The sequence below is a fragment of the Sinohyriopsis cumingii genome, chromosome 11 (genome assembly GCF_028554795.1).
Source record: "Sinohyriopsis cumingii isolate HCF-2022 chromosome 11, ASM2855479v2, whole genome shotgun sequence".
Taxonomy (NCBI): Eukaryota; Metazoa; Mollusca; class Bivalvia; order Unionida; family Unionidae; genus Sinohyriopsis; species Sinohyriopsis cumingii.
Genome location: NC_142971.1, coordinates 73,256,136 through 73,283,706, shown reverse-complemented (window position 1 = coordinate 73,283,706; position 27,571 = coordinate 73,256,136). Strand labels below are relative to the sequence as shown.

The following is a 27,571-nucleotide window of genomic DNA, read 5'->3' as shown; positions in this document are numbered from 1 at the left end:
GAGAAAGTTCTAAAAAAACGTGTCACCATTGAGTACCACAAACAGTCTCACCGTCTACTCATCAAATTTGATAGTGAGGAAAAAAGTATACGTATTAAATTTTGCCCTGGATTGTATGACATTTTGGGTGGAGACCTCAAAATGGTCAAGGATAAGCAGACCAAAACGATTCACATGGCAGAGATTGACAACAACGAGCATTTTGCAAGGTATTTTCGTTACCCGGTAGAACTGAACCAGGGACTCAATTTGATCTTCGTGTACTCCGATGTGGTGGAGTACAACGTGGTGGGACACACCTCCGTACCATTACTGCGTGTCATCCCTTTCAAAGTAAATTCTGCCACGACCACTAACGAGGAAGGTGGAAACACTTACCACGTCCACCGCGAATTTGTCCATCCTCACTATTTACCCGTCAGCAAGTCGTATTTGGACACGGTCAACATTGCTATAAAAGGAGATTTGGGACAAAATATTCCATTCACCAAAGGAAAAGTCACGGTGAAACTCCATTTTCGAAAACGGTTCTCTCACGACTCGTAAGTCATGTATCCAGTGTACGGAGGGGTTGCACGACAGCGAGGACACGGTTTAGGAGATATGTTAAAATCGGCCTTTCGTTCGGTGGCCCCAGTGTTGAAACCGATGGTGACACGCGGATTGCACGCCTTGAAAGATGCGGCACTGACACAAGGCAAAGAATTTCTCCAAAATGTCATCATCGACAAACAAAACCCCAAAGAAGCTTTCATGAGGGCAGGCAAAAATGTCTTGCTGCAAACGGGTAAAGACCTTTTGGGCCGCCGAGACACACCTATAAATGCCCTGCACGCTACCGAATCAGGCATTCAGCAAGGACAAGGCAGAAAGAGACGACGAAGAAAACACCCTTTCACCAGACTTCCCACGTCTAAAGCGAGAAAGAAGAACCGTTCGAGACTTAGACGTTTTCGATTATTGAGACACAGCAACAAAAAAATGATGCACCGAGAATCTTGCGCCTGTTCCAAGTCGGAACTGGATCTGTTTGCCATGCCCCCCACGATGATGACCATGCAAGAATCCCAATGGGTGGAATTTCACCCCGTCTCCTCACTGGCCAATTCCGCTCCCATCGAGTTTGAAATCAAGGGTCAGCCCAAAGATTACATCGATCTGAATAGCAGTTACTTGTACCTGAAAGTCAAAGTTCTAGATAAGACAGGAGGCCCTATAGACACTGAGCCAGTAGCTCCCGTCAACAATTTCATGCATTCCTTGTTCAGCTCAGTGGACTTGTACTTGAATAACAAACTGGTCAGCAGCAGCATGGATACTTACCCTTATCGTGCCTACCTGGAAAATGTTTAGACGTACGGAATAGATGCCAAGAACACTCATCTCAATGCCTGCGTGCTATGGGAACCTGACGAAGGGGGCGAATTTGATAAAACAGGTCTTGAACCTGACCCCAAATCAAAAACAACCACCAATGGGGGATTTGTAGAACGAAGACAGAAAATATTAAATGGAAAGAGTTTAGAACTGATGGCTCGTTTGCATTTGGACATGTGGTTGCAAGAAAAGTATTTGCTGAACGGGGTCAATGTCCGCTTGAGACTGAATCGTAGCAGTGCCGCTTTCCATTTGATAACTGATAGTGACGGTTACAAAAGCAAAATCGAGGAGGCCAAACTCTACGTACGCCGTGTGGAAGTGTTACCTAAAGTGGGAAACGACATCAGTCAAACGTTGAGCAGAACGACCGCCAAGTATCCCATACGACGCGTGGAAGTGAAAACGTTCACCATTCCCGCTAGCCATCATTCCATGATCGAAGATCATCTGTTTCAAGGACAGTTACCCAAGCGTTTAATCCTTGGCATGGTCTCGAATTCAGCCTTTAACGGAGCCTTCACTGAAAATCCTTTCATCTTTCATCACTTTTTCGTGAAGAAAATCGAAGTCTGTCGCGATGGCAAGACCTTGTGTACCCGACCTTTCGAACCTGTCTTTAATGACGACGAGACTAAGATGAATTACTTGAGATCGTACTTGTCCTTGTACGAAGCCACCTGTCAGTTTGGAACCAACACCAGTCACGGCATTACGTACGAGGATTATGCAGGAGGCTATGCTTTGTGGGCTTTTGATTTCACTCCAGACCAAGGCAGCGACGAGGGACATTTCCACCCTATAAAATCAGGCCAGATTCGTGTGGAACTTCAGTTTGCAAAAGAGCTGTCAGAGACAGTGAACATCATCCTGTATGCAGAATTCGATAATACCATAGAAATCAACAGTTTGAGAGAAGTCATTCTAGATTATTAGAAGCCATGGAAGACTGTTATCCCTCTTTACCTAGTGGAGAAACTTTGGAGATGGAATGTGAGGAGACCGTGGAAAAAGGAGAATCCCAAGATAAAGACGAAGAAGTTGTCATGATGAAGTCGAGATGGCCAGAACAAGAAGCCCATTTAGTCTCCTGTTTTGCCAAACACTTGGTCGAAAAAATGACGGAATTGATCAAGAAAAATTGCTATGGATGTCAAAACGATCATCCCAGTCAAATTCAACACGATAAATGCCTGATGTTGAGTCACGAAGAAAAATTTGACGAGTATCTGGACGATGCTTGGAGTCTCATCTCGGACGAAGACGTGTTGCACCAGTGGTATAAAGACTTGCGTGAACATTCTTGTCCACCATTAACCACTCAAGAGATCGTATCGAAACTCTCCTGAATCAGAGTGAGGAGACGAAACGAAGAAACGGTTATTTGTCAGACATTTTCAAGCAAAAAGTCAGAATCGAATTGATGACTTATTATTACCTGTGAAGAAGAAGAAAAAAACACACAAAACAATGGATACCTGGGAACTTTGTTACCTTTTGAACCACAGTTCGTACACGGCTTCTTGGAATCCTGTTGTCTGTGCTAAAGATGAACTCCCTCATCGCAAACCTCAAGACCATCAAGCTTATGTGATCAACACGGACGACAGTCATCTCCCAGGAACCCACTGGGTAGCCGTCTACTTTCCTCAAGAAGGATTTGTGGAATATTTCGATTCGTACGGATTGCCCCCTTTGGAAGACGATATCATTGACTTTATGAGAAGAAATGCTCAGACCGCCCGATTCAATAATGTGAAATTACAAGGCACAGATTCCTTGGTGTGTGGACAGTACTGTGTGTATTTTCTGCATCATCGCAGCCTGGGCTATTCCTTAGAACATTTAGTGACTCATTTTATCCTCGTTCTTCTTCAAGAAACGATGTGAAAGTAGATCGATGGTTTTGTGACCATTATGCTTATCTTTTGTCTCAAGCTAGGAAACATAGTGTCCATCAATGGTGATTAAGTGATTTTTGAATAAAAAAATGTTGTGTTTTGAAAAAAAAATGCCTTTGTCTTTTGTTTGCCTATAAGAATGTTTGATTCATGCTCTTTAATTTCTTACTATCCCTCTCATGACACTCATTTAACGTTGCGGCTCGAAAACCGTGGAGGGATGTTTTCCTTCACGTCCGCGCTTTGACTTTAAGAACCGGGTTGTTTCCAGTCTAACCATCCATTGTCGACTCATCCTCCTACGAAGATGTGCTCCAAACTAGCTAAGCTAAACGAAGCCTACGTGAATTTGCATAGGGTCAGACACAGTCTGATACCGAAGCCAGAAGAGATAGAGAATGTGAGAATGTTAAAAGTCACTGAAGACCTGATAGAAGAGCTCTTCAGAGAAGAAGTGAACAGGGAGAAAGAAAAATGGACAGAGAAGTACAGATTTCAGAGACAGCAGCAGCAACAGCAACAACAACAACAACAACAGCAGCAGCAGCAACCTGAAGCTGGCAGAGGCTTTGTCGATTGTCGTATCGACACCAAATTGTTCTTCTGCTCTTTCCGAAGAAGCAGACCTATCGCCAGAAAGTCTATCCTCAGAGGACATCGCATTCTTAGAAACTAAAAGATTGCCATAGCAAACAAACCCCCCCCCCCAAAAAAAAACAGCCCTTTTCAGGGCTACCCCAATACTCTAGAAAATAAATAACCATCAATTTGCCAATGTGTGTAGGTAGAGTGGTGTGAATATAAACACTAACTCTTTTTTTATAGTGTGAGGGTATGTGTTTGTGTATAGGATTGTGTGTTTGTAAGTGCTCACGTACGTTGGTGAGGATAGTAGATTAAAATGATGTCTTTTTTGGTGTTTGAGGTGTAGATTTGGGGTTAGATTGGATTGCTTTGCGTATGTGAATAGTCTATTGAAGTGATTAATGAAAATTTTTTAAAATAGTAATGGGTAGTATAAAAAAGTGAGTGAGTGTTTCTTTTAGGTCCGCGCGTTGTTTTGGTGATGATCTAGGTAAGATCAATTTTATGTTTTTAGGGGGATGTTTTCCTTCACGTCCGCGCTTTCACTATAAATGAAACTCGCTGGACAGTCTAGCTACCCTGTTCATTCGTTGACAAAAGAATGACTACCAGAATTGTGAAACTGCTAGAACTCCAGATGCACCTGGAATACGCCAGGCGCATACTAAATGAACTGGCCGCGGAGGCCATTGTAGAAGAAGCAAGAATGAAAGAGGAGGAGGAGGAAAGAAGAAGAAAAGAAGAGGAGGAGAGAAGAAACAAAGAGGAGAGAGAAAATTTCAGAATCCCAGAGACAGAAAATTGGGATTCTGAAGCCACATGTCCCGCCTCTGCACTCCCAAGAAGAAAGGTGAAAGGAGACTGGGGAAGAAGATGCGTGTGTGGCGCCAGGCCAGGAAGGTGCCATCATTAGATAGGTGCATCTGGAGTTCAAAAAAAAAACAACAGCCCTTTTCAGGGCTACCCCAATACTCTAGAAAAGAAATAGCCATCAATTTGCCAATGTGTGTAGGTAGAGTAGTGTGAATATAAACACTAACTCTGTTTTTTATAGTGTGAGGGTATGTGTTTGTGTGTTAGTGTTTGTAAGAGCTCAGGTATGTTTGTGTGAATAGTAGATTATGGGTTTCTTAGCGTATGTGGAGAGTATAGTTTGGGTTTTATTATATGAAATAAGAAAGTATAGTTTGGGTTTTATTACATGAAATGAAAAAGTAGGGGGATGTTTTCCTTCACGTCCGCGCGTTGTTTGGTCATGATCTAGGTAAGATCAATTTTTATGTCTTAGGGGGGATGTTTTCCATCACGTCCGCGCTTTTCATATAAGAACCCACAGTATTTGTCGTTCAAACCATTCTACCCAGAAGATGGCTTCAAACCACCTCGATAAATTGCAAACATTGCAAGACGTCCTTGACAATTTGGGCATGATGGAACAAATGCTAGTGAGACTAAATGAAGACCACTATTCTTATAGTCCGCATAGAGTAAAGATGGAGATTAACAACTTAAGAAAAGTAAAGGACATGAAAAGTAGTGTGATGAAAGAAATAAAGGAGGAGAAGGAGGATGAAGAGGAAAGGATAAGGATAAGAGCATGGAACGAAAAAATTGAAAAAGAAGAAGAAAATGAGAAGAGGAAGAAAGAAGAGGAGGAGAAGAAAGAAGAGGAGGACAAAAAAAAGAAGAGAAAGAGTGTAGGAGAGAAAATAAGAAGTTGGTGGAGAAAAAGAGGAAATTAGAAGCAGAAGAAGAAAAACCAAAAGCCCTTTTCAGGGCCACCCATATTTCTCGAAAAGAGAATGACTTTCCATTGCCTACCCCTTTTTTTAAAAAATTTAAAAAAAAAAAATCCCATGTTAAATTCCGCTTGTCCCTAAAGTAGTTTTTTTTTTCTCCCATGTTAAATTCCCCTTGTCCCTAGATAGACCCACACTTTATTCCCCCATGTTCAATTCCCCTTGAGACTAGAGTGGCCCAAGACTTTTTTCCCATGTTAAATTCCCTTGAGGCTAAAGTGGCCCACGATTTTTCTCCATGTTAAATTTCCCTTGAGGCTAAAGTGGCCCAAGGGGGGTCTGTAATGCTAATTCCCATTGAGGCTAAGGTGGCCGTATTCACGACTCTTGTTATATCAAAAAGATGTTCTTGGAAACTCTGCCGTAGCCGGTTTAGTTGTGTTTTATGTAACTTCTTAATTTCTCCAAAATGCTTAATGATTACAGATAGGTGAATAACCTGGGATGTACTTTCTTCTCCAGGTGATGATACATAAATAAAACGCCTTGATATACTATCTTCATTAAAAAACCCAAAATCAATCAATATTGCGTTTTTCATAACATCCAGATGGTTTTTATATAACGGGGTAATTTCATGATATGACTGCGTGTTAGTGACATAATCGGACTTTTTAGGTTCAGGTGGAAGTGGTATTCCAGGTGGTTCTTATTCAGGCCATCCTAACACTGTTCGGATTGAACTATTGTATATATCCACGACGTGGTCTGGGGTGTTTATTTCGATCGCGGACGACATCGTTGACTCATGAGCAGTTATTGCTATTTTGGATTCCTTCCCGGTGATATTTTTTATTCGACGTTGCAATTCCTCATTGATTTCTTCGATTTGATAAGACCCGGTTGGTAACACAATGACGTTCCAGTCTGGGGTGCCATCGGGTTTATTTTTATATGCAAACACACACGAATTATTTGCTGGCAATCCACCAAACGACGCTGATCTGACATTGGGCCAACTGTGATATACTCGTAATTGCGCTAACGCGATTTCGCTTACTGGAATCGCAGTTGGAAAATTAATACTGAATTGTGGCTTAGTTGATGTTACTGTTAACAAAGATGTTCGCGACGGGCTTGTATTTGCGACTATCTGCTGAAGTAACTCCGTCATTATTTATCTGCCGTCGTTTCAAATCGAAGTTCTTTGTGTAATCGTTGAACACCCCTGATATTTGCACGAATTCGAAATCTGATATTGTTGTATCGTCAAGGCTGGATGATATCAACGACGACAATTTCGAGTAGGGCTTGTGGCCGCGCTGGTTAACTTTTCATATTCGTGCAATTTTCTTAGCGCACACGAGGATATTTTTTTCGCAATTATATTAGCAACTCCTGCAATCGTCGTTGTTAACGCAGACAATAGCACCCCTGTGGATACAACTACCGCGGATACCGAATACACTATTGTGTCTAACATGGTTACAGGCCGTTTGTATTTTTTTATCTTTGTTGTGCATTTGTCAATAGTATCTTTTAACTCTGAATGCCATTCGCGTACTTGATCATATCTATATTGCTGCGCATCTAATGTTGTCGTTGATGCTGACTTATTTTTTAACGCCATTTTATCATTTTACGCAGTAACCAATTGAGGCGTTTCAGCTACAAATTCCAAACACCACCAGTAAGATGTTGCGGTTAATTTCTTGTCGGCGGATTCCAGTATAAATGTTTCTTCGGTTCCCTTGTTTAATATGATAGTCACAACCCCGACTTACTTTTCGGCGGAATGTCTCCAGGGATATGTTGTGAAGATTTCAAATTTAGCGGCACTAAACACAGAAAACCTATACACGCCAGTGACTGTTGCTGTATATTTGAACGTATTATTTTGTTGAGACCATGTTGAAAATCCAGATGATACCGTGTACACTATGTTGGTGATATGCCCAGGAGTAACTCCAGTGGTGACTTTAATGTGATGTTCTGTTATGTAATTTGGATTTTTAACGTAGCTTTAACAATTTTTCAGTCATATCGCTACGATGTCTGCAATGTGGCAGTTTATAGTGATGTCTTGCACTGGGGCATCATGCCGCAGACATGTAGCATGATGTCCCACCCAGTCACATTATCCTGACACCAGGCCGACCAGTCCTAACACTAACCTCTTAATGCTCAGCGCCAAGCGAGGCAGCTGTTAGTACCGTTTTTGTAAGTCTTTGGTATGACTCGGCCGGGGATCGAACCCACGACCTCCCGCATCCGAGGCGGACGCTCTAACCACTAGGCCACGGGAGCGGTGCGAGACTTTAATCAAACTGGTTTTGGTAACGATATCAGGAATCCCCGCCACGATATCCTGCTGTGTTTTTTTGATCGTGTCAATGTTGGTCTTCATATCAGAAAGTTTCATGTCGATGACGGGAGGAGTTCCAAAGAACTTATCCGTGGCCTCATCGGATTTTTGAAAGTTTCTTCGAAGTCTTGTGAACGCGTTTACATGAACATCATACTCTGCCCGCAACGTGGTTAGTTTACCGTCAACGGCGCCAGCGCGTGCTTCAACATATTGTTTGTTAGTGGCGTCGGTTGGCGAGGTTGGAACCGCTAACCCGGTTATTTTGTTACCGCTAAGATTGAGTTCACCCTGCATTGTATCAACGGATTTTATTAATTGCTGTCCGATTAACAACGCAGCGATGCTATGTTGCGCATCCACGTATTGTTTGTTAGTGGCGTCGGTTGGCGAGGTTGGATCTGCCAGCGTTGTTATTTTGTTACCACTGAGATTGAGTTCACCTGTCATTGTATCACCAGTCTTTGCTACACGTTCCCCTGCAGCTTTTTGTGTGTCATCTCGAAGAGCCACAATTGATATCAGCGAATCTCTGATTTTTCCGCTGTCAGTGAACACAGGAAGGTTACCCGGGACAGCTCCAAGAACCCTACGAATTATTTCATGCCATTTGATATCGCTGGTTTTAGTTTTCCGTGCCGGTCCTGAAAAATAACTACCTCATCTGGGTCTATCCTGGTCAGACTTAAAAGATTATCGATTTCATCTTTGGTCGCAAATTTTGATAAATCCACATCGGCGCGTTTTTTGTCTTTGTTTCGATAAGAGATCTTCCGTAAATATCAACCATTATTTGATAGGAAACTGTTTAAATCGACCCATAGTGTACTCGTGCACGATTTTGTGAGGCGAAATCTTTGTTTTCGAGATCGCATCAAGAACATTTAATACTTCACGGCCACATATCGGAGGATCGGTCAGTGTTTGTGTTGGTAACGTTGAGTACCAAACTTTCGCAGGGATGTTTTTTGTATATCGGAGAAATTCAACTGGCGGTGCTAACCCATACGAATCAAAATAGATAATTCCACGTGGATCGATCGCGTAAGCAACCCAGTGAGTTCCTGGACCGTTGCTGTTATCAAGATTAATAATTCCGGTTTCTGGATTATTTGGTTGTTGTAGTAATTGATCTCGCATAAAGACGCCTCTGAAATTTTTCATATTTAATTGTTTAACAGCATCAAGCAAATCAAAATTTGACATTGGTGTGAAAAAACTTTGTGTTTTTAAAACCGTTTTGGGTACCATGATGGCGGAGTTCCTGGGAGTCTTAGCCCTCGTCCCTTTTTTTGTATCCTTTTCCTGTGGCTTTCTTTAGTGCCATTCAAGCAGCGGTTCCAACAGCTCCTAACGCTGCGGCTTTTGCAACAGCTGGAGCAGCAGCAGCTATCAGTGCTGGTATTGCCGCGAGAAGAGGAAATATACCACCGGTTTTAACCATATCTTTGACAGCTGCAGGAGAGAAATCAAGTTGAGTTCCAGTCGTTGCTTGCTTCGCTTTATTGAAATGTTTTAGTTGGGTGTTTCATTACCCACTCGTGCAACATCCTGAAGAGCAATAAAAATATGTCGCGGCGCGGAAACCCCCTGCTGTGATGCTATATGCCATGTAAATAAGCCATTATTGGTACTTTGAGCACTATCTGTGGTTGTTGTAAGCCACGATAACAACACTTTACCACCTTGATCCATAAAAGAAAGCAGTCGCTGTTCTTCAGTAATTGCAGGAGTCATTACCGGCATCCACAGTGATAGTTTTGTTATTTCTACTTTACCAGCATCACCCATAGGTCGCCATAGCGCATCATTGTCGTTGGCTTTTCTAACAAGCACGACCGTATGTTTTGCTCCAAAAATTACCTTTCTGACATCTCTGCAAAATCCAAAGATGTGCGACAGCGGAATGGCACATGAAAAATTTCTACGATTACCTTTCAACATTTGTCTACGTGCAGCGAAACCTAAATTAAATTCTGTATTAGCACCATGAACCATCGGCGTCACATCAGCGTCAGCGTTATTGGCGAAGTTTCTTGGTCGTCTAATATTGTACTGATCACTGTTAGGATAATCAGAAGTGTCCTTGTCAAACATCATTGGTGGGCCAGCTGATCTTGTATAATCATCAGAATATCTTGCTAGACCAATTATTGTTGTAGCAACATCGACATCCTTCTGAATCGATTCAATATTTTTTCCATCAATCATGTAGATAGCACTATCAAACAAGGCCATAATTCCGTTATTGACAAAACCGATTTTAACTCAGGTAGATACTCTGTACCATCTGTTTTTATAATTTCTCCTTCTACTTCAATAAACGCTTCAGCGGGCAGGAAATATCTACTTGTATCTTGAACCTGCAATTCAATTCGTCCTCGTTTATTTGGTTCTCGTGCGTCATAAGAATAATACTGATAATCACGCACTGATTCATTTTTAAGAACCGGTTCGTCTATGTCGAATGCTGGGTCGGATTCCCGTTTAAACATTTTATTATAAAAGTTATCGTCTAAAACGAAGACCACTTCCCGCCATCAAACTTGTGTTTATTTGTTCAGGATTTATCAGCGCTGCTAGTTTTTGATTTGCGGCTTCATTTATTACTTTACTAACATTTGCAGGCATGTCTGCGGTGGCTGGTAATTTTACCGGCGAACCTCTTTGAGGTGGACCCCCTTGGGTTCTGCGTATTAATCGTGCTAGTCTGTCCTTGATTGCCAAGAATGCTTTACTGGCAGCGCTACCAACAGCGCCAGTAGCTTTATCTTTAATAACATCAATGGCTTTCATCGATAATTGTTTTGCGATCGGTATTGCTTTAGGTGCCATCCTCGCAAATAAACCCCGAACAATATCGCCTAATCCGTTTCCATAAGTCATCCTGTATACGGGTACTCGTGAATTTACCACCCTGACCATGACTGGTCTACGATGAGAATTGTGTACAATCATTTTATTTAATTAGTTATTTATTTAACTAGTCGCTGTAGTAATCACCGTCCGCGAGCTCAACAATAAGTTCTCGATAGATGTGAGTATCCATGATGCCGCCGCGAAATAATCGCTGACAGATATCAGCTGCTTCATTAATTATATCTGGTGAGTTATTTCCGGCACGCCTTCCTCCGATGAGAACTTCTAACCGTGATACATCATTGATGATATTATGAGGACAAACAGCTAGACCCGTTCCAGTTTTTGGTTGTTGTCTTACAATTCTTGGGGCTTAAACATCTTGCGGTAAACTTTCAGGAGATGTTGTTAAACCAATTATCGGCGACCTAGTTGGCTCGGATTTTTGACGACGTGGACTTTGTTCAAATGCAACCTCATATTCACCTAATGGGACTAGGTCAGTATCTATTATCCTCCGCTGTGGTTGTTGCAAAGGTGTAGAAGGTTTCTGCTGGGGGGATTCTTGTTGGGTTGCATATTTGGCATAAACTCTTCTTACTTCATCAAGGAGACCTCTGTATTCTAAATCATCGTCTCTGGCCTGTTTTTTGTTTTTATATATTCGATATATCCATTTAATAAAATTATCATCATTTACTTTTTCAAAACCGGGTTTTAAGATGCTAGATTTATTAAACATACCAATTAATATTTTTCTGGGCAATTCTTCTCTTGTAGTATTTTTAATATCTTCAGCAAAACCCTCCCTAAATTTTACAATCAGTCCAGTATTTTCCTTTATTGGTTTGGACGCGAGTTCAGTACGAATTTGTCCAATACCGTCAAGTATTTCTTCGCCGACGGGTGGAGGTTGAGCTGCAGCTATATCAGTTAGAAGATCTCGTAAAAGTGTTTTTGTTTGTTTGGCTCGTTTAGCGGTTTTTTGTAACACTGGAAGAATACCCTTTCTTCGTTCCTCTTCCTCTTTGATATCATCCTTAGGTTCTCCCAGTAAAGCTCTTTCTGTGACCACCGCAGCTTTTTCAGTAGCTGTTGTAACGGGTTTAAATAATTCTTCTGCACCTGTTGCAAATTCGACTTGTGCTTGCTGACGTTCTTGTAATTTTTGTCTTACACTATCTGGTACAGAAAGAAATTTTTTTATTGCTTCTAGTCGCTCTCGAGCCAGTCTAGCAGAATGTGCTTCTCCAATGCTGGCCATTAGTGTTAACTTAAATTTTTAATTCGCAGCAGCAGAAACGGCGACGACAAGCAAACTCTGCCAGGGACTTTCACACATCAGCAGAGAGGGCGACGACGCCACCGAGTGTTTTCGCAAGATAGACACCTGTGATAACAGAAATAGTTGTATAGGTAGATATTTTCATGAGATAACACTTCTAGTCAGAAAAACATGGCAAAATAAGTCTTCTCCGCTGACTTGAAGGGTTTATTTTGTGAAAAATAATATCTCTATCTAAAATGTGCTCGATATAAGGCTCTGTTAAGCGAAATACTTTGTGGGATTCGCCCTCTCTGCTGCTTGGGAGTACGTGCCCTGCATTACACACAATATACATCCATATTATTTATTTTATTTCTACAACATGGAGGTCACTGTCTTTTCGTCAGTAAGAAAATGAGAACCAGTTAAACATCATGCTGTGCTACCAAATTCTATCCAAATGATTATCATACGTCCATCTGGAAGTGGTAAGACACAGCTGTTACTTAATTTGATAATGAAGTCGATGAGATGGGATAAGTTGTAATTGGTTGCACTGTCAGCTGACAAAATAATGAAAATTCTATTCAAAAGTGTGTTAAACAAAACATTCCAACACCGTCCAAATGGTGATGGATAAGCAAATAAAGGGAAAAGTGTCTGTAATTAAATCAAAAGAATGAGGAGACCGAATACAATTGCCTAGCAACACGCAACATGACATAACATGCTAGTAGCCATTAAATCATTATAGTATCAACCTGCATTGGATTAAGTATACATGCAAACGTAGTGAACAGTGTCCACAATTTGCATACAACCAACCAGGAGACAGAAAGCAGTTGCCCGACACATCACAAATTGATTCTTTTTTGGCTTTAAATGATTGTATGAGCAGTCTCCATTGGACTATATAGTCAAATGTTACAAAGTGAAATCCACTGTGGTGAAAACTTGTACGATTAAATTGCAACATTAACTTTGATTTATTTAATTATTTGCGTCCTTCGTTCCCTGATGCCAAATTCTCGAGTAGCGCCTAATTGTCCATGCTAGTGAAAATCATTCGCTATTGGATTATCTAGTCACATGCCACAAAGTGAAATCCACTCTGGCAAAAACCGATACGATTAAATTCGAACATTATCTTTGATTTTTTTAATAATTGGCATCCTTCTTTCCCTGATGCCAAATTCTTGAGTTGCGCCTAATAGTTCTTGCTAGTGTACATCATTTGCTATTGAAGAAAAGAAATTTTATTTGTTAGCTTCAAAAATATTCTACAGTCTCATAAAGATGTCAGAACAATGTGTGTGTGTGTGTGTGTGAGTGTGTGTGAGTGTGAGTGTGTGTGTGAGAGAGAGAGAGAGAGAGAGATGACATTGTTTATGGACTTCATCAATATGGGAATTGATGAATTCAAAATAAAAATGAATTTGGTTGATAAAACTGACTGAAAATATATTTTGACAAAGGTTGTAGCAGGGACACTACTTGTGATTACTTGAAGAAGTGATGCAGATATTCCTGATATTGTCAAAAATGATTTAGCGTGAGTCGCTAAACGCCGTTGCCGCGTCAAAATCAGACCATTGTATATTTTTGATAGAAATCATCCATGGAAAAATGTACGCTTGTGATTATGTACCCTCTGTAGAACCATGTATATGACGAATGAGAGAGAATGACAGACACACAGTCAGAGAGAGAGGGAGAGTTATATTCTGACGCTGCAAGGCTGTAAACTCGAAACCAGCATAGCTTAACCTATTTTTTAAAAATCTGGTCTTGAACTCCAGAGTTTAAACCACTCATCTTTGTTTTTCTTCTATGCCATACCAGGGTCTATGTATACTGCACTCATCCAAAAGTACCCATATATCTCATCACATGCTTATGTTTGAGCTGATTCTTCCCTCAAATTGAAAATATAGACAGCTTGAAAATCTTCAAAAGTGAGGAGGATAACGTCCTAACGTTTGATATAATATATTTAAAAGAAGCATATTAATTCTTTAAATTGGATTTATGGCTGAAGAGAGTGATAACTTCTTTCATGTCACCGCTTAGGCTAATACTTCATCCAAAACAACATATCAATGCAAATATATAGGCCTATATCCAAATATTGTCTAATCAAAAGGCAAAATCAACCAGTCAGCCAGAAACCTCGACTCATCTTGAATTTTAGCAGATATTAAAAAATGTTATAATGCACATCTGATTGCGCAACTAGAATGAAGGAGCATTTGGAATCTAAGGGAAGCAACTCCTCCACACAATTATGTGTATGGAGTATCAATACCTTTGATGCATGCGATTTTCAGCCTAATATTTTCGGAGTTTTCCTTTGGTAGAATTTCCTGGTTTAAGTCGATTTTCGGGTTTGTTTTGAATGGGAATGGGAAAGAAAAGTATTTCTGTGCTATGTATTTCACTGGTAACCTATAAATGGTGGATACTTGTCCTGAATGAATATGAATGAGTTGTCCCTTGCTCCAACTTAGTAGTTCATCTATCTTCAACTATATCGAGCGGTATAGTACCTACAAGATTGCATGAAAATTAAGGTAAGTTCAAGGATTAGTAACAAAACCTCCGGTGTAATGTTTTGTCCTTAATGGACCTGAGATAATTAAAAAATGATTTTTAAAAAAAGATTCAAATTGTTCAAAGAATTGGAAGACTAATGATATAGAATGAATGTCTTCTGTACTATTACTCTAGGCCTGGCCGAGTCATACCAAAGACTTACAAAAATGGTACTAACAGCTGCCTCGCTTGGCGCTCAGCATTTAGAGGTTAGTGTTATGACTGGTCAGCCTAGTGTCAGGATAATGTGACTGAGTGGGACATCCTGCTACATGTCTGCGGCATGATGCCTAATGTGCTAGACATCACTATAAACTGTCACACTGCAGACATCGTAGCAATATGACTGAAAAAAAAAACTTGTTAAAGCTACGTTAAAAAGCCAAACACAAACACACACACACACCATAACTCTCTGACTACCTCTTTTATTGATACAGAATGTTTTCTACACAGTCAAGCTAGAGGCTTCTGATTCTATTGATACAAAGAAGCTATTGTTTTTACTAATCGATGTTTGAAAAGAAAACACCAATGCCACTTACACTTCATTGCAGCGTTCTGAAAATGAATGCATTCCAAAACAGTTGTGTACTCTGTATGATACAACATAGATATAGTTTACTGGATTGAAAGGTGGAAGATGTGCAGACAGAGTAGAGGTGTACATAACAATCATTTAGAATTCCACAGATCAGCATGCAGAACTTGTTAAATTGATGGCTATCATATTAGTTTTGAGCACTTCTATGACTGAATTTAAATGGATATTGGTCTTATGATCATTGTCAAAAAAATACAAGAAAGACTATTTAATTCTCTGAAAGTAGTTGGGTGTGTCAAAATAACAATAAACGACTTCATTATTTTCTCCTCTTTCCTGCAGAATGGTCCTATAAATATTTTCAAATGCATTAACTTTCAATAAATATATAAACGCGAAATTCGGAGAGACAACTCAAGGAATATTAACACCATTTTACTGGAACCAGAGTTTCCAATGTTTGAGTTTTGTCCATACGATATCGGTATTGATATCGGTGCAATTTTTGCTGTCTGCTTTAAACAAAAGGGGAACGCAAGACTACTTATCGAAGGAAATGCCAAACGTTCCCCCCTCACCTAACAAAAAGAAAATAAAACAAAATGATACAAAATAACATAGGTTTTAATATTCATTCTGAAATGTTGCTCTTTCTGCATTTTATATTCTGGTTTATTTATTGTATCAAATGCACAAAAAGGGGTATTCACCTAATGCTGCTTCATATGTCTTTTTAGTTGTCCATTCTGACAAAACACGCGACCACAAACTTCACATTTGTATGGTTTTTCTCCTGTGTGAACTCTCTTGTGCATTTTTAGATTTCCACTGTCATTAAATCTCTTCATACATATTTCACATTCATATGGTTTATCCCCAGAATGCATTCTGAAATGCAATTTTAAATGGCTGTTATCGTAAAACATTTTCCCACAAACTTCACATTTGTATGGTTTCTCCCCAGTGTGTTGCCTCATGTGGGTCTTCAGGCTTCCAGGCTGAGTGAACGTTTGATCACAGATTTTACACGTGTATGGTTTGCTACCTGTATGCTTTCTCATGTGAGTCTTTAAACCGCCCGAGTGAATGAAAGCATGACCGCATGCTTCACATTTGTATGGTTTTTCTCCTGAATGGATCCTGACGTGCCTCTTCAGCGATCCTTTTTCAGTGAATTCTTTCCCGCATTCCTTACATTTGTATGGTCTATCGCCAGTATGTATTCTCATGTGGGTGCTTAAGTGTCCTTTTCGATTAAAGATTTTGAAACACACTTCACACTCGAATCGTTTCCCTTCTGTCAGTTGTAGTCTGTCTCCAACAAATCTAGAATCGTTAGGATTACTGAGCACGGGGACTATAGGCATTGCAGTAGACATAATGGATAAACAGCCATTTAAATTTGCAGGTTCCAATGCCATTATAATAACGCAAACCACTGAGAATCCATGAACTATTTTTTTTTTTTTTTAACTACGTAAACATGTGCTACAGCTGATGTACAACTACCAATTTGCGCGATTTAGAAAATTAACCGGAGAACTGCGCAATTTGCCAATATTTTAAAAAGATGCGAATTAGCCCGGAACACTGGATTATCGCGGTATTTAATGTTGTTAGTGGTAAATATTAAAACCGTTTTTCTTTCTGTTACTGCATAGTTACGATTTGTGAAGTTTCTATGACTTTCCCTCTGTCTGTTCCCATCAAAAATATCTTTCAATCAAAACGCGTAAATGTAAACAAAACCACATACGGTGGCTGACGCAGATTAACGTACTATGGGGAATAACTCTATATTATCTCGCTACTCGCCTAACTTAGGGGCCAGGGGCCAGTTTTTCTTGATGACAATTTCCTAGATGATAATTCTGCAAAACAGTGTGTACTAAACAGGCTGACGTATTTGAAAATAGTTGTTATCCAAGCCGTTTTTGAGATATTCTCCTTCCCTCAAACCCATGTGTTTACTGCTATGGAAGGCTATTGGTATTCACTATCAACATACTGCAGAGTAACTATGGAAGGTGTACATGCCTGCCATCAATTTCAAGAACAACATAAGCCCGAAACACCTAATATATCATATCTTTAAATAGTAAACACTAATAGCTGAAAAAGTCACACCAAAACCTGAAGTTAAGAAATTTGCCAGGGGCCAATTTTCGAAACTGGACCCTGCCACGTTAGGTTTGGTAGCAGGCACGTATTATAATAAATATAAATCGTAACTTGCATGTGATAAAGAATGTCCACACTTCCAAAGGCTGAAGATTTCCACATAAACGATAGGATCCAAAGTAGTGATAGGGGACGGTTCAGCGTCAATGGGAATTAGCATGACAGAACCCCCTGGGACTGTTTAGCGTCAATGGAAATTTAACATTAACCACCCTGGGACTGTTTAGCGTCTATGTAAATTTAACATGGACAGTAGTTAAGTGGGCCACTTTACCGTCAAGGGGAATTAGCATTACAAGACCCCTTGGGCAACTCTAGGGACAATGGAAATTTAACATGGAGAAAAATCGTGGGTCAGATTAGCGTCAAGGGAAATTTAACATGGAGAAAAATCGTGGGTCACTCTAGCGACAAGGGGAATTTAACATGGAACTATAGTGTGGGTCTGTCTAGCGACAAGGGGAAATTAACATGGGAATAGAGTTTGGGTTTGTCTAGGGACAAGGGGAATTGAATATGGGATTTTTTTTTTTTAAATTTAAATTTAAATTTAAATTTAAATTTAAAAAAGGGGTAGGCAATGGAAAGGCTATCTCTTTTCGAGAAATATGGCTGGCCCTGAAAAGGGCCTTTGGGTTTATGTTAATATTAATATTAACATAGATGGCATCTGTCACATCTTCTTCTTCTTCTTCTTAAACTCCTTCTAACTGCCGGTCCATACACAAGTACCCTCTTGAGACATCCTTGTCTTTCTATGTAGACTCTCCTCATCCATTGACTAGTATCTGTCCTATCAACAACAGTCCACTTGGACCTGACATACATGAGCATGTCCGTCCTAAACATCATGGAAGACACAAGGGTGGATGACTCAACTGTGGTCCACATCTTGAAGCGACGAGAATAGGTGAATCAATGCTGCGCTTATTTATAGGTACAGGAAGGATTGAAACGGATTGAATTCATTCACCAATCCGAACACGCGTTACAAAATTCAGTCAGCTCGCATCCAATCCGAAGAGAGCAGTCTGTGACGTCACGTGGTCTATATAGATTCGTTAGCGCTTGTGTGCAGTCAATCTATGCGACAGTGATTCAACATGACGGAAACTCAGAAAACGATCCATTGGGGTGCACCAGCAGGGGATACTGCCCAAGGGAACCCGGACTTACTTTCAGAAGAGGTACATTGGGATTTTGTGGATTTTCTTACCTCGCAAGAATTTGTTCCGGAACCTTCGTTACCTTCTTCATTACCGCAAGTGGAGAATTTTAGACAGAGACAGAAAGAAGAATTGGAGAAATTTATGCAACGACAAAAGGAAGCGGAACAAGCTTTTCTCCTACAGCAACAGCAACAGCAACAAGAAGAGGTAAGAAAAAAACAACAGCAACAACAGCAAGAAGAAGTAGCAGCAAAGAAACAAGAGGGTGAAAATCAAACGGCTACGGTACTGTTGGACATTTTAGCGGAGTTAAGAAGTCTGAAACAAATGTATCAGACTTCTTTATCACGACCGAAGAGAATACGACCTTCCCGAGCTAAACACGCCAACCCTGTGCCTAAGCCTATCGTACCACCCTTAGTGATTTCAACCCAATCATCAGAAGTAGGCCTTGGCCGTAGCAAAGGCTTAAGGCAGTTAAAGTTGATTGGTTAAACTCACCCCTACACCAAAATAAAAAGGCCCTTTTCAGGGCCACCCACATTTCTCGAAAAGAAATACAATTTCAATTTGCCAATAACTCAAAAATAAACCCCACCCATTTTACCCTTATAGTACGTGTCTGTGTATGAGTGCTTGAGTGTAGCTTCTTATTTTAAAATCAAAACTCAAAGACACTTACCTTATATCATTCATGTATTCTTTTATCCATTTTTTACAATCCAATTCACAATTCACCACAGAACACTTTAAAAAAGTTCGTACACTTCTTCTTTCTCATTATTTAGTCTCTCTGTTTTTTGAATTTCTTCACCGTTTTTTCCTCATTTTCCTCCCTTCTTCTTTTCTTCTCCTGTTTCTTTGTCTCTTTTAAATAGAATTGTCTTCTTTCTTCCTCTTCTTCCTCTGAAGAATCCCTCTCTTCTTTCGAAGAATCCCTCTCTTCTTCCGAAGAATCCTTCTTTTCTTCTGACTCCTCTTGTTTCTTTTTTGGGCAATCTGGAGACCAATGTCCTTTTTCTTTACAATAATAACAGGTATCTTGACTTTTGTCTTTTTTAGTCCCTGTTTTTTCTTCTTTTTTGACGGTCTGGACACTCTGAAGACCAATGCCCTTTCTTCTGACAGATATAGCAAGTATCTTGACTTTTATCTCGAAAGGAAGGAGAGTAGTCCGTCGGCTGGTCTGAAGAGAATTTTCTAATGACCCCTCGCAAAGCTCTGACGAAACGTTCCATCTGTGTAGTCTCTTCCATCGTTGTGCTCAGCTTGAGAGTGAAATGAATAGTGAAAGGACAAGACACACACCCTTTTTATATACGCTGGTTTGCCAAGACTATAAATTAGTCTATGGTGTTTAAACTTGAGTCATTTGACGTTTTGCACTCAAGATGAAACGATCCCATTCATTCGAGAAGAAAGAAGAAGAAGAAAGTAAGAGGCAGAAACGTGATCTATCGCCTCGTACCAGGGCTGAAATCTTGGCACAAATTCATGCCAGTGATTTTGAAGAGGACATGAGTGAACCAGAATCCGAACCCTCTAAACCAAGTTCACCACCCTTAGTCAACCCTGAAAAGTACTATTCCATTCGAGAGACGGAAAAGCGCTCCTCTAGAAAATTTAGAACCACGGCTTACACCTACACGGTGAAGTTTAATGATTTCAAGTCTTACGTACCCTTGGAGAAAGCAGAAGGGTTTATCACCGAGATGTGGGATTCTTTGCTCACCGCACTCAAGCGACAATGTCAAGCCAAAGAAGACGATCGCTTGACACTATCCATAGATCACGACGGTTTGAAATCCCCTGTTTGGATCGAGTTTAGCAGAGCCGCAGAACTGACCCCTTCCAAAGTCATGGACAAGATACAACACGTACAACAATCTAATGACCAGTTTGACATCACCGATGGTAAAGCCACACTGAAAAGGGCCCACGTCTCTCCTCCTCAAGGGACAGGACGCAAAAAGATGTTATTGGTGGACGACCTTCGCAACACCAAAAAGAGTCTCGTTCGAATTAACAACACTCAAGACCAGATGTGTTTAGCCAGGGCCATCGTGGTGGGACGAACCTATGCCAACAAGAACGACACGGTAGAATGGAAAAGAACCTGGAACACTATTCAACAATCCGACCGAGCCAAACAACGAAATGAAGCAGAACTCCTGTTGCAACAAGCTGGCCTGTCCAAAGACACACCCTGTGGCATTCCTGAGATGCAAAATTTGCAAGATGCCCTAGCTCCACGCTACACCTTGAAAGTGCACCCTCAAGAAATGCGCGGGTCTCTGTTGTTTCGAGGCCAAGACTTTAAGGACGGAAAATACATTCATGTTTATCATCACGATGACCATTTCGATACCATTACCAGTATCACCGGATTCCTGGGATACAGATATTACTGTGAGAAATGTGACTATGGTTATAATAATCGAAAGCAACACAAACATTGTGGATGGAAATGCCCAGGATGTTTGGCCTCTCCACCCTGTCTGAGCGAAGAACCAGTGCCTTGTTCGACTTGTCTGCGCACGTTTGTCAGCCCTACCTGTTACCAACAACATTTGAAAACACAAGGTTCACAGAAGAAATGTGCTTGTCAACTCCTGAGATTGTGCCCTACGTGTAGACAAGGCATACGTACCAACAATGCCAAGGCACACGTATGTCGAGGAAAGAAAAAATGTCACATTTGTCACCACATCGTGGACTTGGAACACCAATGCTACGTGCAAAAATACCAACCCCCACCAGAGAAAGAGGACGGTCACAAGAAGAAAGGGAATTTCATCTTTTTCGATTTCGAATGCATGCAAGAGACTGGCATTCACATTCCTAATTTCTGCGTGGCTCATCGAGCGTGCGAGAAGTGCATTCAAGAACCTATCTTCAGTCATTGCCCTCACTGCAGTAAGATTCCTGGAGGACGTGAAAAAATCTTTCGGGGACCAAACACGTTAGCCGATTTTGCCCAATGGGTCTTAGACCCCATCGACAAGACGTGGAGCCAAGAGGACATCGAACGTTACGGAGATTGTCATCGTCATGCCACGGTGATGGCTCACAATTTCTCCGGATACGATGGACAGTTTCTTTTGAGGTACTATACGGAACATGGCACCGAACGTCCTAAAGTGATTTTGAACGGAGCCAAAATCATTTTCATGCAAGTGGGACAAGTACAGTTTAAAGATTCGATGAGTTACTTGGCCATGCCTTTGAGCCCAATGCCTAAAACGTTTGGAATGACAGAAATAGCTAAAGGGTACTTTCCACACTTTTTCAATACGGAAGCCAATCAACATGCTGTTCTACCCCATTTGCCTGAGGCTCACTATTACGACCCCGACAACATGCGTACCGAACAACGAGAAGCTTTCTACGCTTGGCACCAAGCTCACGCCTCGGACCCTTTCGACTTTCAGGAAGAAATGTTAAAGTATTGTCGTTCCGACGTGGACATTTTACGGAGTTGCTGTGGAAAATTTCGAGAACTGTTCATGGAATACGGAGGGGTCGATCCTTTGAAAGAAGCTTGCACCATTGCCAAAGCGTGTTCCTTAGTGTACCGCCAACGATTCATGCCTGAAAACACCGTGGCTGTCATCAGTCCTCAAACGACCCACTATGTCAAGCGTCAATACTCGGTCAAAGCCCTACGTTGGTTACATTACTTGTGCGACAAGGAAGACAAATGGATTCAGCATGCCCGCAACGGAGGAGGCGAAAAGACCATCGGAACATATTCGGTAGATGGCTGGGACTTAGAAAACCCCAAGATCGTGTACGAGTTTAACGGTTGCTTATTTCACGGATGTCCCGTCTGTTACCCTGACCGTGACACTAAAAATCAGTTTTTGCAACGAACCATGGAAGACTTGTACCAGGACACTTGTCAGCGACGCCTAAAGTTAGAACAGCAAGGATACCAAGTGGTGGAAATGTGGGAACACGAGTACGATCACCGTTTGAAAACCGATCCCGAGTTTAAACTCCTCGTAGAAAGTTACCAGTTCATGGACCCGCTGAACCCGAGGGATAGTTTGTACGGAGGAAGGACCAATGCCACCTGTTTGCTGTACCAAGCCGACGAAGAGAAAGGAGAAGAAATCAAATACTTGGACGTGTGTTCGCTGTATCCCTACGTGTGCAAATATTGTCGCTTTCCTGTAGGGCACCCACAATTGTTCACGGAACACATCGACCTGAAAAACATTCGACAATACGAAGGCTTGATCAAGTGTAAAGTTTTGCCTCCCACGAACCTATACCATCCCGTCTTACCTCACCATTGTCAAGGCAAACTGATGTTTCCATTGTGCCGTACTTGTGCCGAAACGTGCAACCAGGACCAACCTTGCCATCACAGCCAGGAAGAACGTGCCTTGACGGGAACCTCGGTCAGCGTGGAATTGTTCAAAGCTCTGGACATGGGATACCAACTGTTAGAAGTGTACGAAATTTGCCACTTTCCCAAGACACAACAGTACCACAAGGGTGACCCTACTCAGAAAGGCATTTTCGCCGACTACGTGGATGCCTTTTTGAAACTGAAACAAGAAGCCAGCGGCTATCCTTCCTGGTGTCACACTCCCGAAGACCAGATACAATTCAAAGAGAAATACTACGCACAAGAAGGCATCTCTTTAGACCACATCGAAAAAAACGAAGGCAGGCGATCGTTTGCCAAAGTGATGTTAAATTGCTTGTGGGCTAAAATGGCACAACGACCGTGTTTACCCAAGACGGAATATTTGACAGAACCTTCCCGCTACTTCCAGATGATTCACGACAAAACCAAATACATGAAACACGTGGACGTCGTTCGCGAGGATTTGATCTTGGTCAATTACGAAGAAGATCTGGACTTTGTACAAGACGACCCTTTTGGAAATGTCATCATTGCGGCTTACGTGACAACTCATGCTCGCTTAAAATTGTACGAAGCTTTAGAACTGTTAGAAGAACGCGTCCTGTACTTTGACACGGACAGTTGCATTTACATCCATCACCCGATTCAACAGCACCCTGACATCGAAGGAGACCGTTTAGGAGCCTGGACAGACGAGCATCCCGACGACAAGATTCTAAGTTTCGTCAGTGGTGGTCCCAAAAATTACGGCTACGAATACCGGGACAAACAAGGAGAAGTGCACACGACGTGCAAAGTGAAAGGAGTGACTCTGAATCATCGTACCAGTCGAGTGGTCAACTTTGTGGTATTTAAAGAAGCCTTGCAATCGGGAGAGGATGGAAACTTTAAAGTGACCACCTATCAACCGAACAAGATTGTACGTTTACCCACTCACCACATCGTCAGTCGACCCTTGGAAAAAGTCTATCAAATTGTATACCAGAAGCGAGTGTGACTTCCCAATCACTTCACCTTACCGTACGATCACGTTGGTATTGGTCTGTATATGAAAAGGAACCCTAGGCAAGATCGATAGTTCATTGTTCATTGAAGTAACTTACCATGTCGTTGACGAAGAAGAAACCAGATTGGTTAGGAGTCAAATGTTGGACATCACCGAGACCAGGGTTTTGAGGCTTGGACACAAGAGGTGGCCCAGTATGCACGAGAGTTATTCAAGGAAAAAAGTTACTTTTCAACCTGTGTTAGTGACGGTGCCAGAAGAACCCGTCACCCAGGACAGGACTGTCGTGGACAGGCCTGAAAGACCCTTTCGGGAGGACACTTGTGTGACCTTACCCCTACTATATAACTGGTTAGAACTTTACCCAAAACATGTTGTACAGACACTTGTGTTTATTCCACGTTCATGGTTATCATGTGCGTTTTATTCTTGTACTTAAGCCTTTGGCTTTTATGCATTTTTGTCTTTCGTATTCATGTTTGAAACATTCAATAAACGTGTTCTGAAAAAGTATATAAACTCTTGTCTTGTTTGTTTTTCGTGTCACAAGTGACATTTCTCACACCATGGCTACCTCTGCTGTCTCTGCTCCCTCTTCCTCTACTGTCAAAGTCATCGACGAACACTTAGATCGTGCCAGTTGGGAGGCTTTGTATCTTCGCCATCCCTTTAACATGCTCATTGCTGGACCTAGCGGTTCAGGCAAAACCGAATTCGTCAAACGTTTGATCGAACATAAACATCATTTGATCGATCGACCCCCTCAACGAATCGTGTGGTGTTACAAAGAGTGGTAATCGGCGTACAGCCTCTTGCGAGAAAGTCAAGGCGATTCCATCGTGTTTGTGGAAGGCATTCCTAAAGAAGACGACAGCATCGTCTCTGACTCCCGTCTAACCCATTTGGTCATTTTCGACGACATGTTAGGAGAAGACGAAGAAGAAATTAAACTGTGGTTCACGCGTAAAGGGCATCACCGTAATGCCAGTGTCGTTTACATCACCCAAAATTTGTTTCAACAAAGTAAAGCCCATCGCACCATCAGTCTCAATGCGCATTACGTGGTCTTGTTTAAAAGCCCTCGAGATAAATCGCAAGTGCAAGTCTTAGCCAAACAGTTAGGAACGCCTTGGCTGACTCAGGCGTACGACGATGCCACTCAAACGCCACACGCGTATTTACTCGTCGATTTGAAACCTACGACTCCCGAGGATTTGCGATTTCGTACCCACTTGTTTCACCACTGGTGCCAAGACGGAGGGCCTGTCCTGTACACGTCTCCGTCCTCGACTTCATTTCACTCCCCATAAAAAAATCTATAAAAACCTCAGACCCTTTTTCGTCTGTCTCACTCTCAGTGCAAACATGACGTCCCTTCAGTCGCATCTTCCCGTCAAATTGATTCGTGCCTTGTATGGCATCAGTCGAGAAAAAGATCCACAAACACGAGCTCGTGTCTTAGAAGCTAGTATCAAAGAAGTCTTACGATGGTTCACGGTGACGGCACGTCAATTACTCCAAGGAATCATTCAGATTCCTCATCAAACCAAACGCTTTTTCGATCGAAACAAAGTCGCTTTGGTCCAACTGGCCGATCCCCGCATCGACACTCAAACCAAAAAACAAATCATTTTGAAACCTGGGGGGAGCGGTACTCTAGGAGGGGTCATCATTCGCTCACTCTTAAGATGGGATCCTAATGCCCCCAAAGTTATCCCCAAGACAAAAGTCCAACGAAGCCCCAAGAAGAAAAAGACCAGGTCCCCAAGGAGAACTTCTCCAGTGGCAGGACCCTCCTCTGACAAGACACCACCACCCCGGAAAAAGAAAAGAAGCCCCCAGAAAAAGAAAAGTCCACAGAAAACTAGTCGCAAGAGAGGCACTTCGGCCAGGACGCAACCTTACACTCGCAAACCACGACCTGCCACGGCGGTGACTGCGTCTCCGGCAGCTTCACGTTTGTCCACTTCTCCGTTAATGACACCCAGAACTGAAGAGTACTTGGAGACGTTGATCACACCAAGAACTTCTCCGTTGATGACCCCCAAAAGAACTTCCCCAGTGGCAGGACCTTCCAATTTAGTGGCAGTGGCTGCTGCTCACAAAGTACCTTCTCCCAAAATCAAAGTTCAAGAAAGATCGGGCATGTTACAAAGTTTGCTGGATTTGTCCAAGCAAGAACTGGCTCAATTTAGTCCGTTACGTACCCCTGTACGACGTGTCATGCCTGTCCTCAAACTAATACGACGTAAAGACAATCAGTGGCGACGCGTTCCAGTATAAAAAAGGCCTATGACCAAGTCGGGTATCAGTGTTTTTTTGGTGCTCCTGAAGACTCAAAGATGTCACCCTCCAGAAAACCCCAAGGAAAGAAAAGGAAAGGACTGCCACCACGTTTAGCCAAAGATGGGGACATGTTATCTGTCCTGTCCAAAGCTTCTCCACCCCTACGAAAAAAACTCATTCAAACAGCCTCCAAAGAGGTCATCGATACCGTGTGCGAATGTTGTTTGAACGTTTTGAAAGGCACGATCCCTTTGTCCAAACACCAGAAACAATGCTTAGGCAAACATCGTCACGTTCTTCGCCAAATGGTTCAAAAGAAAATTCCCATTCGTCAAAAAAAGAAGATGTTTGTGCAACGTGGAGGTATTTTACCTCTCTTGTTAGGCCCCATACTGAAAGGAGTCTTGGGAACCATGTTGGGAGGACTGGTGGGAGCAAGATAAAAAGGCCTCGGAAGTTCCAAGATCTCAGAATCGACCCCTGACAACCCCATGGAAGGACGAAAACTAGCTTTAGTACCTTACAAACGATGGATGGAATACCATCGGTGGCAAGAACAACACACCCCGCATTTACCTCCCAATCCCCATTTGAGCGAGATGTCCCAGTTACAACACGAATTGCAGTCCTTGATGGATCGCCAAGATTTGTCCGAAACAGAAAAATCGCAAAAGTACGGTCAACTCTTGCAACGACTGCAACTCTTTCACCAGAAAGCTTTAGACGAAACAGCTCTACCCACTCTGAAAGATTTTAAGACCTTGATGAAAAGTCCAGCACCATCACCAGTACCAGTACCAGTACCAGTACCACCAGTACCCGTGACCAAGACAGAAAAAGGAGAAGAAGAGGAAGGGTTTCAAACTCCACCAGAAAAAGTACGCAAGTTAACAACACCACCTACCTCCAGAATTGGATGGATTAAAAAGATGATGGCCACCCCTTCTTCCTCACAAGAGAAAAAGAAAGTGAAGACAGAAGTGAAGACAGAAGTGAAACAAGAACCGATATCCCCCGCTCAGACATCCTTCTCCTCTTCGACACCTATTGCTGGCCGCACACGCAAAGCATTGCAATCCAAGAAAATACCCCAAGAGAAAAAGAGTAGCATCCTCCAAGAGTGGGTGTCTTATTAACACACCAACCAACACAAAAAAATGGAAAAAGTCTTAGCCAGCATTTACTACGATCCCTCCCATCCTGCAGGTTACGCAGGAGTTCAAAAATTGTATCGTGCTGCCAAAACGCGACTGAAAAGTCTCCGTTTACCTCAAGTGCAACGATGGTTACAAGAACAAGCTACCTACACTTTACACAAACCC

General features: G+C 41.9%; 1 protein-coding gene and 1 long non-coding RNA gene across 2 annotated transcripts in view; both read right to left on the bottom strand.

The window, feature by feature from the left end:
- LOC149788730 (uncharacterized) overlaps positions 1-27,571 on the bottom strand; it is a 118,964-nt gene that overhangs the window by 45,728 nt on the left and 45,665 nt on the right. The window lies entirely within an intron of this gene.
- On the bottom strand, positions 15,836-16,814 carry LOC149788731 (uncharacterized). The gene has a single exon (XM_089975758.1). It carries the CDS (start codon positions 16,648-16,650, stop codon positions 15,940-15,942), a length of 711 nt encoding a protein of 236 aa, XP_089831884.1. The 5' UTR covers positions 16,651-16,814; the 3' UTR covers positions 15,836-15,939.

What these genes read in the sequence shown, in the direction of transcription:
- LOC149788731 (XM_089975758.1), bottom strand. Translation starts at nt 16,650, where the DNA reads ATGGCATTGGAACCTGCAAATTTAAATGGCTGTTTATCCATTATGTCT.